The following is a 12,356-nucleotide window of genomic DNA, read 5'->3' as shown; positions in this document are numbered from 1 at the left end:
CAGTTTAGTCCGATGAGCTGTCTGCCATGTTGGTTCCCGCACCTCGTCCCTGGGAGGGAGACGCGGGAAAGGCTATTTCCAGCGGTTGGTGGGTGATTTAAAAAGAAAAAAAAAAAAAAAAGAAGAAGAAGGTGGCCTGCTGGGGGGCCCCCTGGGGGCGACAGTCGCCCTTCCAGACCCCTGGGACCCTTTTCCCCGTTGGGGACGTCCTCACTGTTCCCTCTTCGGGGAAGTTCGCCCCAGAGCAGGCGCAAGGCATCATCCGCCCTTTCCTCGACAGCCCTGGGCTGAGTTCCTGGTGACCCTCGGCTCAGAAGCAACGCTGCGGAGGTCACCGCACCTCAGGGCTCACGGCCGCTCGTTCCGTCTTGATGGGTCGGGCCGCCCCGTCGGGACTGCCGTCGGGGCCGGCCGGGGTCGCGGGCTGCGAGCGCACCGCGGCCTCGGCCCTACGACAAGGCCCGCGGCGGGCGCCATCGATGGGGCCCCGATGCGCGGGTCTTTTGCGGGGCCCGGACGGGGCGGGGCCTGCGGCCAGAGCCGCCGCCTGGTCGCGCAGCAGCCGCACCAGGAAGCCGATGTATTTCATGGCCAGGCGGAGCACCTCGTTCTTGCTCAGCTTCCGGTCGGGCGGGTGCGTTGGCAGCAGCTTCCTGAGCTCTGCGAAGGCACCATTCACGTTCTGCTGCCGCCAGCGCTCCCGGCTGTTGGTGAACACGCGCCTGGCCACCTTCTGGGGCTGGTGCCCTGCGAACAGGAGGGGTTGGGTTGGCGCCGTGGCCCAGGAGGCGCCCCCTCCTGCCCACGTTTCAGGCACCCAGAGCCCTCGGGAGGGCACTTCCACATAGGCGGTGGGCTGGGGCAGGACCCAGGCATATCACCCCTGCTAGTGAGCAACACGGCTCCCACCACCCGCCTCACCCCCCCTACCCCCCCGCAGCCAAGATGAGGACATCACAGGTCCCTGCTGCAGACAACTGAGGCCTTCTGTATCTCTGTCCACACCTTCCTGTCAACAGCTGAGATTCCGAGGGACATGTGGCTGTCAGTCTGGGGAGCTGTCCCTGTGGTCTTCATTCTGGAGCATGCCCCTATATGTGGCTGGAGGTGCACGTGGGTCTGAGAGGTCCCCGTGGGTCTGAGAGGTCCCCTAGGTGCCAGCGTGGTCCTGTCTTGGGAGAACTCCTGGTATACCTAAACGGCTGTGGTCATGTCTGATCGTTGCCGTGTGGTTGTGGTCGTGTGGCTGTGGTTCTGTGGCTGACGCTTGTGGGGCCATGGTCCTAAGTGACTGTGGTTGTGTGGCTGTTCCTTGTGTGGTTCTTATCCTGTGGCTGTTTCCTGCGTGGCTGTGCCTTCTAGTGGGGGCTGTCATCTTGTGGCCCCCATGCCATGGTGCATTTTGCCACGACTCTTGGTGGCTGGTTGGGTGGCTGTGGTTGTGTGGGGCTGGCCGCGGGTCTGCGGTTTTGCACGTGGGTGTAACCTGAGTACTGGAGGCCTCGTGTGGGCTGTCCTGCATGTGTCCCTGCGGCAGACAGGAGTCCCGGCAGGTGGCTGTCTGTGCACACAAAGTCATACTCACCCTCAGCCAGCTCCAGCTCACAGTGGCTCGGTCTCCGCTTCAGCCGGCTGCTGGGGAAGAGGCCGAAAGCTCCTGCCGGCCCAATGTAGAGGCTGTAAGGGGTCGTGGGTCACTAATGCCTTGTGGGCAAGGACCCTGGCCCTGGATTCCCCCCAGGTCCCAGCCCTTCACTGACCTGTTGAGGAAGGGGTCAGGGTGATAATGCAGGGCCAAGGGGGGTGGGACAGTTCCCAGGGCAGAGAGCTGCAGCAGTGGGGGTCGCAGGGCGCTCAGCTCCGTGGTGGCCATGGTTACTCCTGGGGGCCTGGTGTGGCCCAGGCTGATCACCGGCACACCAGGGGGCAGCCTTGGGGGTGAGGAGCCTTGGTGGCCCATCTCTTTAACCTTCGGTGGCCCAGGAGAGGCAGGCTTGGGGGGCGGAGCAGGTGCTGGGCTGGGGGCACACACCATTTCGGCCTTCTCAGTCATGGTGGGGCCCACCTCTGCCTGGGCCTGGGGCGGGCACATGGACCCCGAGGGGGTGCTCACCTGTGGGAGGGAAGGAAGCTAGTGGGGAGGGAGGAATCAGATGCCAGCACATCCCTTTGCCCAACAGAGCCTTCAAAGGAGAGGGAAAGGGTGGTGGTGGGGGGGTGGTTCCGTGCGTGAAGGCAGGTGGGCTCAGAAACCACCAGGACATGCGAGGAGGATGTGACACAAGGGCCGGAGGTAACTAGCGGGTCTCTGGGCGGCCCTGAGCTCAGCAGGGCCAATCTCTGAGCTATTTGTGACCCACGAGGACCTCAGTTGCCCAGCTTCTGAACAAATTTCCCTTATTCCAGAATCCCTTCTCGGCTGGAGTCTGGAGAGAGGGGTGAGGAAGGAAGCTGGGATGGAGCCTGTGTCCCCAGGATGACCCTGTAACCCTCAGATCTGATCTCGAGACCCTCATTGATATCACGTGACCTTAGAATCCCTCTATAATGGACTCTGACCCTTCACTGATACCCCGCCTCAGCTGACCATGTGACACTCCGCTATGACCCTGAGGGCTCTTCTCATTGCCTCCATATCACACCCTGAAAGTCCCCCATAATTGCTCCATTGACTCCCAGCCCCACTGAAAACATCCCCCTTACTAGACCTGTAACCCCACTGCTGACGCTGCGATAAAAAATGCTGACCCAGGATCCCCAAACCCTGACCCCACTGCCTAGTACCTACAGTCATGTCCCAACCCTTCTCTGGCCCTCCCTGAGGTCCCCCACGCCCCATTTCCTATCCCCATCGCCACCCACGCCTTTGCACCCTGGCTTAAACGTTTTGGCCCCATGGCTTGGAGTATCCAGCAACTTCTGGGACTCCTGGCTCCCCTGCCCCCTCTTCCTAGGTAGATAGGCCCTGGGGAAGCTGACCTGGACTCCCACTAAGGAGGTGCCCCCATGAATGAATGAATGAATGAATGAACCAATGATCAAATGAATACAGGCACTCCCAGGATCCCCCACCTTAGGCGGACTCTCCTCTTACCCCCGCACTGGTCCTGCTGTTTGGTGAGTGCCCTGGCTCTGTCCTTCAGGGTCGGGATGCGGTTGGGTTTCAGGCCAGGCTCCGTGGCCCCGATCCGATCCGGCCTCTGCGTTCACGGCCTCTGGGAGCTTGCCGCCCCCTCCCGGCAGCGGCGTCGGGGCCGCGCCTCTTCCCGGGCTCCCGAAGGCCGCGGCGAAGGCGGCGTGGATCCCTCGAGGGAAAGTGAGCAGCTCCCGGCCGGCCCGCCCTCTCCCCGCCCCCGGCGGCCCAGTTTCCTCCCTCTCACCCCCGGCCGCGCCGGAGGATGCTGGACCGGCACAGATAAGAGCCTGGCCGACTGGCCGCGCCTGATAAGGAGCCGGGCTGACCCCGGAGGAAACCGGCGGGCGGGGATCTCCGAACGCTGGCCTCACAGCTCCGCCCCCGGCCGGCGAGGGACGGAGCGGTCCCCCGGGACCTCTGAGGACCCCGACCCACTACACAGCTGGGAGTGAGGTACGCAGCTGCACGCAGAGGGGAAACTGAGGCAGGGAAGGTGCGGCCTCCAGTATCGCTCGGGTTTTGCCTCCCCGGCTTTGAACAGCCCTGGCCCAAGTGTCCGTGCTGATGGGGGTGGAGAAGAGCCCCTTCCGGCTGAGCGGGGGCCTCGTGACCAGGGGCCCTCTCCTGCTCCTCCTCTCCTCACCCTGCTTGGTTCCTCTTTTTACGCCACCCCTCTGGGGCTGTGCACCACCCCCACCCCGGTTAGGGGCACTGGCAGGAGGGCAGTTCCTACGGCCTGCTTTTGGGCGTCCAGCGGCGGCCAGTGTCCTGGGCCCCCAGGCCTGCTGTCCACACCACCTTTTCAGGCCCAGGAGGATGAGAGGAAGTACCACCTCTGGGAGAGACTTCCTAGGGTGCCAGGGCTGGCCAAGTTCACAATAGGTGTCCCTGACGTTTCCCCCACAGGATGCAGATCTTCTAGGCCACAGGAGGGAGCACAGAGCCCCAGCCTGGTGGCCTCTGGCCCTCCTCCCCCGTCATAGGCCACTTTGGGGGTGCAGGGGAGGACAGTGATAAAGAGGCGTTGGGCAAGTATCTGGGAGTGGGGGTGGAGCTCCTCACCGGCCTGGCCTCACCAAAGCGGGGGTCCTCCCGGACTAGCTAGCTTCCCGGCTAGCTTCCTAGCAGGGACGAGACTCCCCTCCTCCAGGGCTCTCCCACTGGGGCCAGTCAGGCTTTTGCCTCAGATGTATCTGGGTGACAGCAGAAGCTGCCCCAATGACACCACCGCCCTCCCAGGAATCTGGTAGAGCCGGGGAACCAGGCCACCACCAACGATCCAGCAGCCCCACCAGGGGCTCCTCTGAGCCTGTGCGTTCACTGATGATCCCCTGCAAGTAAGGTTCTAGGATTAGGGTCATTTTACAGATGGGGTTGAAGCAAAGAGAAAGGTGTCTGGGAAGGCCCCACAGCTACCACTTGGGGGTGGGGGCTGTGCCCTAAGGCTCTCCGTTAACGTTGCTAACCCTTCTAACCCTCCTAACCCTCCGTCCTGCAGGCGAGGGGAAGCAGTAGGCCTGCCGGCCTCAGTGCGCTCGCCCGAGGGGCCGCAGAGCAGGAAGCACCTGGCCTGGAGCGGATGCACAAGGCGCCTGGTTCCGGTCCGGCTTCCGCCCCCGCGGCCCCGTGGGGAGCTCCGCCAGAGAACCAGGCGGCGACGCGGGTCAGGGTAGGGGTTGGGTGACTGGAGAGCGGGTCTGCATCCGCAGGACCAGCAGTGTGTGTGCGTGGGGCGGGGGGCGGGGGGCGGGTAGTGGAGGGGGCGGGGTAAAGGCTCCAAGGGCACAAGCACACGGCTGCCGCCCCGTGGCCGCATCGGGAACTGCAGGGACCAGCAATGGGGTGGCCCAGGGCTTCCTGCTGCAGATAGTCCGGCCAGGCGCGCCTCCGAGACAGAACACCCCAGAGAGAAAGACGGACACTTCAGTCAGGCAGGGATAAACCCCCAGAATCCCAGGGCTCTCCAGGCAGTTAAAAAAGACGGACAGAGGGGCACCTGGGTGGCTCAGTGGGTTAAAGCCTCTGCTTTCCACTCAAGTCATGATCCTGGGGTCCTGGGATTGAGCCCCATATTGGGCTCTCTGCTCAGCGGGGAGCCTGCTTCCTCCTCTCTCTCTGCCTGCCTCTCTGCCTGCTTGTGATCTCCGTCTGTCAAGTAAATAAAAAAAATCTTAAAAAAAAAAAAAAAAGACGGAGAGAGGAAGCGTCTCCAGACGTGTCAGTTGGAGAGACAGGCAGGGCCCCCAAGATGGACAGACCCCAAGCGGCCTTCTCATTCAGACAAATGACAGTCGAAGGGATGACGTCTCTTTATTAGCTCAGTCTACTCCTGGACCAGTGGCCATGCCAGGCCCAGGCGGGTTCTGGTAAGGAGTCTCTGGACAGTCACCGGGGTCCTCGTCAGCAGTATCCTCGGGTGCTGGGGAGCTGTGGGAGTAGCAGCACTGGTCCCCGTGTTGACAGGTGCCCTGGTGGGAGGATGGGGTATGTGAAGCCTGGCTCAGAGCTCAGCAGCCTCTGCTGGGTCCTTTTCCTGGATGGGGAACTCACTTCCACATCTCGCCTGTCCCAGGTCTCCCAGACCCACCTGCCCCTTGGCCTTGACCTCTTGCTGGGAGGGGGATCCCTGGGTGCTGCAGGGGGAAGTAGGGGTGCCTCACCTCCTTGAATCTTTTACAGGGAAATGTCTTGAGCCGGGCAGCCCGCTGGACTGGGTCCTCTGCTGGCTCCTTTCTCTTATTCTGGTGCAGCCTGCGTCTCTCCTCCATAGCTCCGCCAGCTGCCTTGCCCCTGTGCAGGGAGAGGAGGAGCTGGGACCCCATTTGGCCTTTGCATTGCCCCTGCCCTGGACAAGCCCCACCGTCACAACACTCTCACTCACCCTGGCCGGGCGCGGGGCCGGGGGCCCCAGTTGGCCTCAGGATTAGCCTGGAAGCGCTTGAGTCCTCGCTGGCGGGAGCTGGGGTTGGCATCCTCCCGGATGGTGAAGTTGGCCTGCAGCCTGGGAAGGCAGGAGTCGGGGCTGAGGGGCAGGTGCCCGCGGGTGAGCACAGACGGCCCGCCAACCTCGGTGCGGTGCCACGTGCCTCGGGAAGACTCAGGTGCCCCAGCCATTTAATAAACAGTTATCAAGGGGTGCCTGGGTGGCTCAGTGGGTTAAAGCATCTGCCTTCGGCTCAGGTCATGGTCCCAGGGTCCTGGGATCGAGCCCCACATCGGGCTCTCTGCTCAGCGGGGAGGGGAGCCTGCTTCCTCCTCTCTCCCTGCCTGCCTCTCTGCCTACTTGTAATCTCTGTCTTTCAAATAAAGAAATAAAATCTTTAAAAAAAAATAATAAAGTTATCAAGGGCCTACTGTGTGCCTAAAATCTGCCATTTGCAAAGCCAGTGTTCTAGTGCATGAGACAACGGTATGAACCAGAAACAAGGAAATCACAATGTGTTTGGGTACAAGAGTTTTGAAACAAGCAGAGCAGGGGACCCAGGGGTAGGGGCGGGGAAAGGCATGCAGGGCAGAGTGAAGGGGGGGGAGGGAAGCGCCATCAGGGGACCTGGGGACAGGCACTGCAGGCAGAGAGAACAGCTCTCGTAAACGCTGTGCCTGGCAGAGTCTGAGCGAGGAGGCCCGGTCCAGAGGGAGGGGGCTGGGGAGAAGGGGACAAAGGAGGCCAAAGGAGATCGCAGCCAGGTGGTGCCGGGCGTGTACTAGTGAGTGCGGTGGAAGTCACAGGGGGAGCGGACTCGGGCTCACAGGTGCTACCTTGGCTGCTGGGCATGGGGCAGGGGCAAGCGGGGCGGCCAGGGGACCGGGACAGAGATGACAGCTCTGGGGTAGGTGGGCAGTGATGCGGCCAGACCAGGGTGGGGGCAGAAGGGGAGGGCAAGTGGGAAGATTCTGGATCCTACTTGAATGAGCATGGGGTTGGGGGGGGGGCATCCGTGTTGTCAGCGCACACGGGAGCTTCTCCTGCCTCCCGGCAGCCCTGGCAGAGCCCATACCTGGGCTCCACACTGAGAATGCGGAAGGCCGGGCTGGTCTCGGACAGGCGCTCCCGTTTCACCGGACACTCCTTTTCCTGGGAGGAAAAGCTCAGAGATCAGGGGACGTTGGGCCTGACTGTCTGGCGCTCCCATCCCCACTCCGGCCAGGCCAGCCCTCACCCAGCAGCGCATGATGTCCCAGAGGGCGGAAGAGGGGGCATCTGTCTTCACGGCGTTCTTACAGGCATGGGAGAGGGAGACCCGGAAGCCAGCGTGGAGAAGGGCCGACCTGGAGACCAAGAGGGGCCGCGGTTGGCTGGGGGCAGGGGCAGGTTCGGGTGGGGAGCTGCGCCCCTTCGATGGGACTGGTGCAGCTGAATGGTTCGCGGTGTTTCCGTGGCTTGTGTGAGGCCGGTTATTGAACCATAAGCCCATCCCCCTTGCCAAGGCTGATGGCCTCCGTGCCCTGCTCTCAGCACCTGCACACGGGCATGCTGAGTCTCCGTTTCTCGGGAGACCCTGGTCTGAGAGGGGCTGCACCTGCCCAGTGGCCCCGAGGTCAGGCGCAGGCCCCATGCCTGGGGGATGCTCACCGCAGCTGCAGGAGGCTGGGCGTGCTACAGCGGATGGTACTGCTCAGCTGGTCCAGCGTGTAGTAGAGAGGCACATCCGGGAGCTCCTGCGAGTGACAACAGGGTGGATATGGGGCAGACGTTGGAGGGATGGCCAGGTATAGGCGGGGAACCCCCATCCGCACCCCGGCCTGGCCCCCACCTCAGTGATGACGCTCAGGACCCCCCGGATCCGCTCTGCGGTGTGAAAGCGGCCGGGGTTGGTGCTCACAGCCTCTAGGACACGCCCCACGAAGTCCAGGTCATGGATGGGCTCTGCCCACAGGGGACCGCCAAGCTACAGACACACAGCAGCCGGAGGGGAGGGGTCAAGACAGCCGCGACCCCAGTGCCCGCCTTGTTTCCCTGCCCTGCCTCACCTGGTGTCGCTGCCCACAGTGCTCACACTCGGGGGCGACAGGGGGACCGCAGGCTGCAGAGAACTTGACCCTGCAGAGAGCGGAGTGGTTGGCAGGCAGTGACCCTGGGATGCCCCGTCTTCACCTTCCTACCCGGCTCCCTCTTGCTCACCGGCCCCCAGAGGCTCCTGACGCTTTGCCAAGGCGCTGAAGGTGGAAGGTCCCACAGCCCACGCACTGGAATACGAGTGCCTGCTTGCTGTTGGGGAGCAGGGGCACCCCTAAGTTCCCAGCATGATCACCACACCCCGACGCCTCCCTCAGGCTAACTTCATCCCCATCAGACCCCTTTTTATGGGGCGGGAGCATGACCCCCCCAAACCCCAAAATGTCCTGTTGCCTTCTTCCATCCGTCACTCTTCCTTGCCCCAGACTAACCTGGCTGAGGCTTTGACCTTGGCCTGGCCAGTGAAGACACGGACAAAAACACGCACATAGAAGTCAGCACTGACACTGAGCAACGGCACCACGAAGCGTTGGTAGCAGTTGGCTCGGAGGTCCAAGCTGTGCAGGACGATCCTCAGGGCCTGGGGGGTGGGAAATGGGCTTCGGCCATCAGCTGCGCCCCCACCATGGCCTCCCCGCTACCCTGGAGGCTCACAACCCCCTCAGGCCCAAGCCCAGTCCCCCATGTCCTGGCGGCATAACCCTTGCCAAGGGAATGTCTCAGTTCCCTCATCTACAAAATCGGGACAGTCTGTGTCTCTTTAGGGCCCTTTGGGTACCACACAATTAAGGGGTGCTCGGGCCCCTGAGCCCAGTGTATTCTGATTATCATTGACCGCGCGGGCCCTGAGCTGTACGATGTGCTCCAAAGACCAGTGTTCCAGCTCCCAGACTGACCTGATGACAGAACCCTTAAGGAACAAAGACAAGCCATCCTCCTTTCCAGCCCATGGCCACCCACAGGCAGCCCCTGCCTTCTCGAATCCCCGCGCCAACCCATCACCCACCATCATGCTCATTGCACAGATGCAAAAACCGAGGCTCGGAAAGAGGGGATTAGTTGTCCAAAGACACCGGCAAAGTTAGGATGTGAGCCCAAAGCCAGACCCAGACCTGAAAACTGCCTTAAAAAGCAATTTTGGAAAATTGTTAAAAACAGACGATACTGGGGGGAAAAAATGACCGAAGCACCGGTTCCTACCCCGGGCAACACCCCAGCCCCCCGAGATGACCAGAACTGGCAGCCCTGGCTCTTTAGGGCTGCACTGGTTGTAGACATGCGTGTCATCCATGCCTTGGGACCTATCGGGAGGAAGCTAAGCGGCTGCAGGGGGTGGCAGAGGCCGGGGAGCGCCCTCACCATCTCGTGGCAGGCGCGACTCTTGAGGGCCATGGCCCCGTACTTGCTGTAGCACGTCTCCCCGCTGTTGCCCGCCAGCACTGCCATGTCCGTGCACGTCACGCACAGCAGCCCTGTGAGGGGGGCCCGAGCCGTGAGGACTCTTGCAGCACCTCGAGCCAGGCTCTCCACCCCTGCAGCAGCGTGGCCTCACCTCCTTCACTCACGGCCTGCACAGCAGCATCCAAGAAGGGGGCAGGGCTGCCGTAGGGGTCCAGGTCGATGACATCAAACCGCTCTGACGCCTTCTGGTGCTGGTACATCAGCATCCTGGGAGTGAGAAGGCCAGGTCCTCAGCACCCTGCCCCAGGGACCTGCTCAGTCCCGTACGCGTGTTCTCTCACTCGGTGCGACCGTTCCGGCCCGGACCGAGGGGCCAGCTGCCTCTGTTCAGATCCTGGCTGGCCCATTTGCTAACTTCATGACTCTTCCTCCTTGGGCCTTGGTGGACTCCTGTGTAGCAGTGGCAGTAAGGACAGCCAGCCGCGTTTCAAGCAGCTTATAGCTCTATTAACTCATGTAATCAAATATGGATTTGGAATGATAGCTCCCTTTGTAAGTGACCAAACACAAACTCTCCCATCTTGTGTAGCCTAAAACTGTAGCCCACCACCTTCCTCCAGCCCTCTCTGCCCTACCCCAGCTGGAGCCGGGCAGAGGGAAGAGAAAAGCAGACTCCCCGCTGAGCAGGGAGCCCGAGGCAAGGCTCTTTCCCCAAACCCTGGGATCCAGAGGCCCCGCACTTAACACTTAATTGACCTAGCCAACCCAGGCGACCCTCCTATCAGCTTTCAATACAACCAGGAAAGCAAACGATTTTCATAGCAAAGACTTTTTTGTTTTCTGTAAAGGGTCAGATAGTAAACATTTGAGGCTTTGTGGGCTGCAACTGGTACCCTTTTTAACCCTTTAAAAATGCAAAATCATTCTTAGCTGGTGGGCTCTACAAAATGCCGGTTGTTTGAATGGCCCCAGAATTAGAATATGAATGCCCCAAGGTCAGGGATTTTGTCCGTTTTGTTTCCTGCTGCCTGGCACAGGGTAGACCGGATATCTGCGCCTGCACTGGTGCCCCTAGTGCATCTGAATGAGTAGAAATACCAGAGGTTGGGAGTCTAAATCGGCAATCATGATGCCACACTTCTGGCTACACAGCATTATCTCATTTAATCAACACAGCATTAGTATTACAACTCCTGTAATACTAATGTTCTCATTTTACAGACTGGGAAACTGGGGCTCAGAGAGACTAAGGCACCCTCCCGAGGTCACACAGGAAGAATATGACAGACTTAGGATTTGAGACCAGGCAGCCTTGTTCTAGCATGCGCCTGCCAGCCATCAGGCTCAGCTGCCCCAAACCTACCGGGCGTCTGCCTGCCTGGGATGCACCAGGTGGGCCACACCGTTGAGCTGCACGTTGCGGCGTATGAGATCCACGGCTCGGGCAGAGGCATCGTTGGCAACCACAGACTGGAGCCCAGGCACCTCTCGTGCAAAGCGAATGGAACGGAGGCCCGAGGCTGCCAGACCCTCCAGCACTCGAAGGCCTTCCTGTTGGGGTAACCAGGAAGCCCCGCTCACATGGATCCCTCCATCCTCCGCTGGGCCCCAAGGAGCCCCCACCACCCACTTCCTACAGCTCTTCCGCCACAGGAGCCTTCCTTGCTCCGTTACTGGAGGACTCTGGGGGTGCCACCTCCTGTGCTCAGGCCCCACCTCGCAGATCTCCCCCACGGCAGCTGTTCGAGGTTGGTCTCCTGGGGCCAGGTTTGCACCCTCTTTCAGTTCAGCGTTTTCCTCCTCTTGCTCTGACAAGTCCACGACCACCTTTTGCACGTCCTTCTCACCTGGCACCTTGACTGCAGCCACCCAGAAGCACAAGTCAGGGGATAGTGAAGCTCCCCCTGAGAAAGCTCCCCCTATTTCTCAGGAAACAGAAGATTCAGGGAAGAAAATCTTTCTCAAAGCCCCTGGGGAAAGCCTGAAGGAAACGAGGCCAGGGCCTGCTGTGTGGCTGGAGCATTTCAGGACTTTAAGGGAAAGGAGGCGGGGCAGGGAGAAAGCTCGGTGTGACCCCCGCCCACCAGGAGACTGGACCTCGACTCACTCTGGATTCCTTTGGCCGCAAGCTGAACGCGAGCGAACTCGGTGATCACAGCACATCTGCAGGAGATGGAGGGTTAGCTTACAACCCCCTCATCCTTGCAGTTCCACTGCCCTCTGCCAAGCTGACCCCAGGCCCTTGCTCACGTCAGGTCCCGGTTAAACTCCTGCACTGGGTTGTAGAAGACTTCGTTGGCGCTGGGGAAGGCTATCTTGGCGGCCCCCTCGGTGACCGTGGTCTCCTGAGCCTCGGATGCGCACTCTTCTCCGCAAGGCTCGGTCCCGTTCTCCATTTCGCCCGGATTCCGTAGCCCTTGCGTCTGTTCCTCCATAAACCGGGCTCTATAGAGACTGCAGGCGGGGCGAAGAGTCAATCTTAGCCACAGAACGATTCTCGCACGGGACATCCGCGGAAGCCTCTGCCCGCCAAGCCTGTTTCGGGGGGGGGGCACAGGAAGAGCATCAGAGAGCCGTGTCCGCGAGCCAGGTGGCCTATACATCGATAAAGTTTCAGAAGACCCTGCGGCCTCGGTAAGGTGACACCACACCCCATTTTCGGGAGACCGGCCTCTGAGAAGCCAGAAGCCTTCGAGCTGGCCCAACCCCGACCTGTATCGTTCCCCGCGTCGCCCACGCCTTTCTCACCCTCTCTCGAGGTGCAGAGGACCGAATTAGTCTGGGTGCACGTTTCCCGGATTAGGACCTGGGCGTCGCCATGTTGGCACAGTGGGAGGGCAGGTCATATGATAGATGTTAGCC

At 61.2% G+C, this 12,356-nt stretch overlaps 2 protein-coding genes and 1 long non-coding RNA gene across 6 annotated transcripts; 1 reads left to right on the top strand and 2 right to left on the bottom strand.

Moving 5' to 3' along the window:
- Positions 1–3: 3 nt before the first annotated feature.
- LYL1 (LYL1 basic helix-loop-helix family member) lies at positions 4–3,232 on the bottom strand. Of its 2 annotated transcripts, none has more exons than XM_082730033.1 (4): positions 3,095–3,232; positions 1,761–2,113; positions 1,586–1,677; positions 4–747 (listed from the first exon to the last, which is right to left on the bottom strand). In XM_082730033.1, the coding sequence occupies exons 2-4, from the start codon at positions 2,090–2,092 to the stop codon at positions 332–334; spliced, it is 840 nt and encodes a 279-aa protein (XP_082586159.1). In that variant the 5' UTR covers positions 2,093–2,113; positions 3,095–3,232; the 3' UTR covers positions 4–331. The 2 variants fall into 2 exon arrangements, with proteins under 2 accessions (XP_082586159.1, XP_082586158.1); XM_082730032.1 differs by having other exon boundaries at positions 1,761–2,131; positions 3,095–3,214.
- Positions 3,233–3,452: 220 nt separating this feature from the next.
- Positions 3,453–6,474, top strand: LOC309864518. The gene is made up of 3 exons (XR_014311586.1): positions 3,453–3,589; positions 4,635–4,805; positions 5,816–6,474. It is a non-coding gene; the product is annotated as an uncharacterized lncRNA (long non-coding RNA).
- Positions 5,431–12,344, bottom strand: TRMT1 (tRNA methyltransferase 1). 3 transcript variants are annotated; one of them, XM_082729843.1, is made up of 17 exons: positions 12,243–12,344; positions 11,745–12,029; positions 11,602–11,657; positions 11,211–11,413; positions 10,858–11,045; positions 9,646–9,761; positions 9,453–9,565; positions 8,525–8,673; positions 8,259–8,345; positions 8,108–8,177; positions 7,891–8,025; positions 7,710–7,795; positions 7,297–7,405; positions 7,135–7,211; positions 6,018–6,137; positions 5,797–5,926; positions 5,431–5,604 (listed from the first exon to the last, which is right to left on the bottom strand). In XM_082729843.1, exons 2-17 carry the CDS (start codon positions 12,002–12,004, stop codon positions 5,455–5,457), a joined length of 2,049 nt encoding a protein of 682 aa, XP_082585969.1. In that variant the 5' UTR covers positions 12,005–12,029; positions 12,243–12,344; the 3' UTR covers positions 5,431–5,454. The 3 variants fall into 3 exon arrangements, with proteins under 3 accessions (XP_082585969.1, XP_082585971.1, XP_082585970.1); XM_082729845.1 differs by having other exon boundaries at positions 11,211–11,353; positions 11,745–11,948; XM_082729844.1 differs by having other exon boundaries at positions 11,211–11,353; positions 12,243–12,340.
- Positions 12,345–12,356: the final 12 nt, after the last annotated feature.

Source organism: Mustela nivalis (genome assembly GCF_964662115.1).
Source record: "Mustela nivalis genome assembly, chromosome: 1".
Taxonomy (NCBI): domain Eukaryota; kingdom Metazoa; phylum Chordata; class Mammalia; order Carnivora; family Mustelidae; genus Mustela; species Mustela nivalis.
This window is presented reverse-complemented; position numbering and strand designations above follow the sequence as displayed.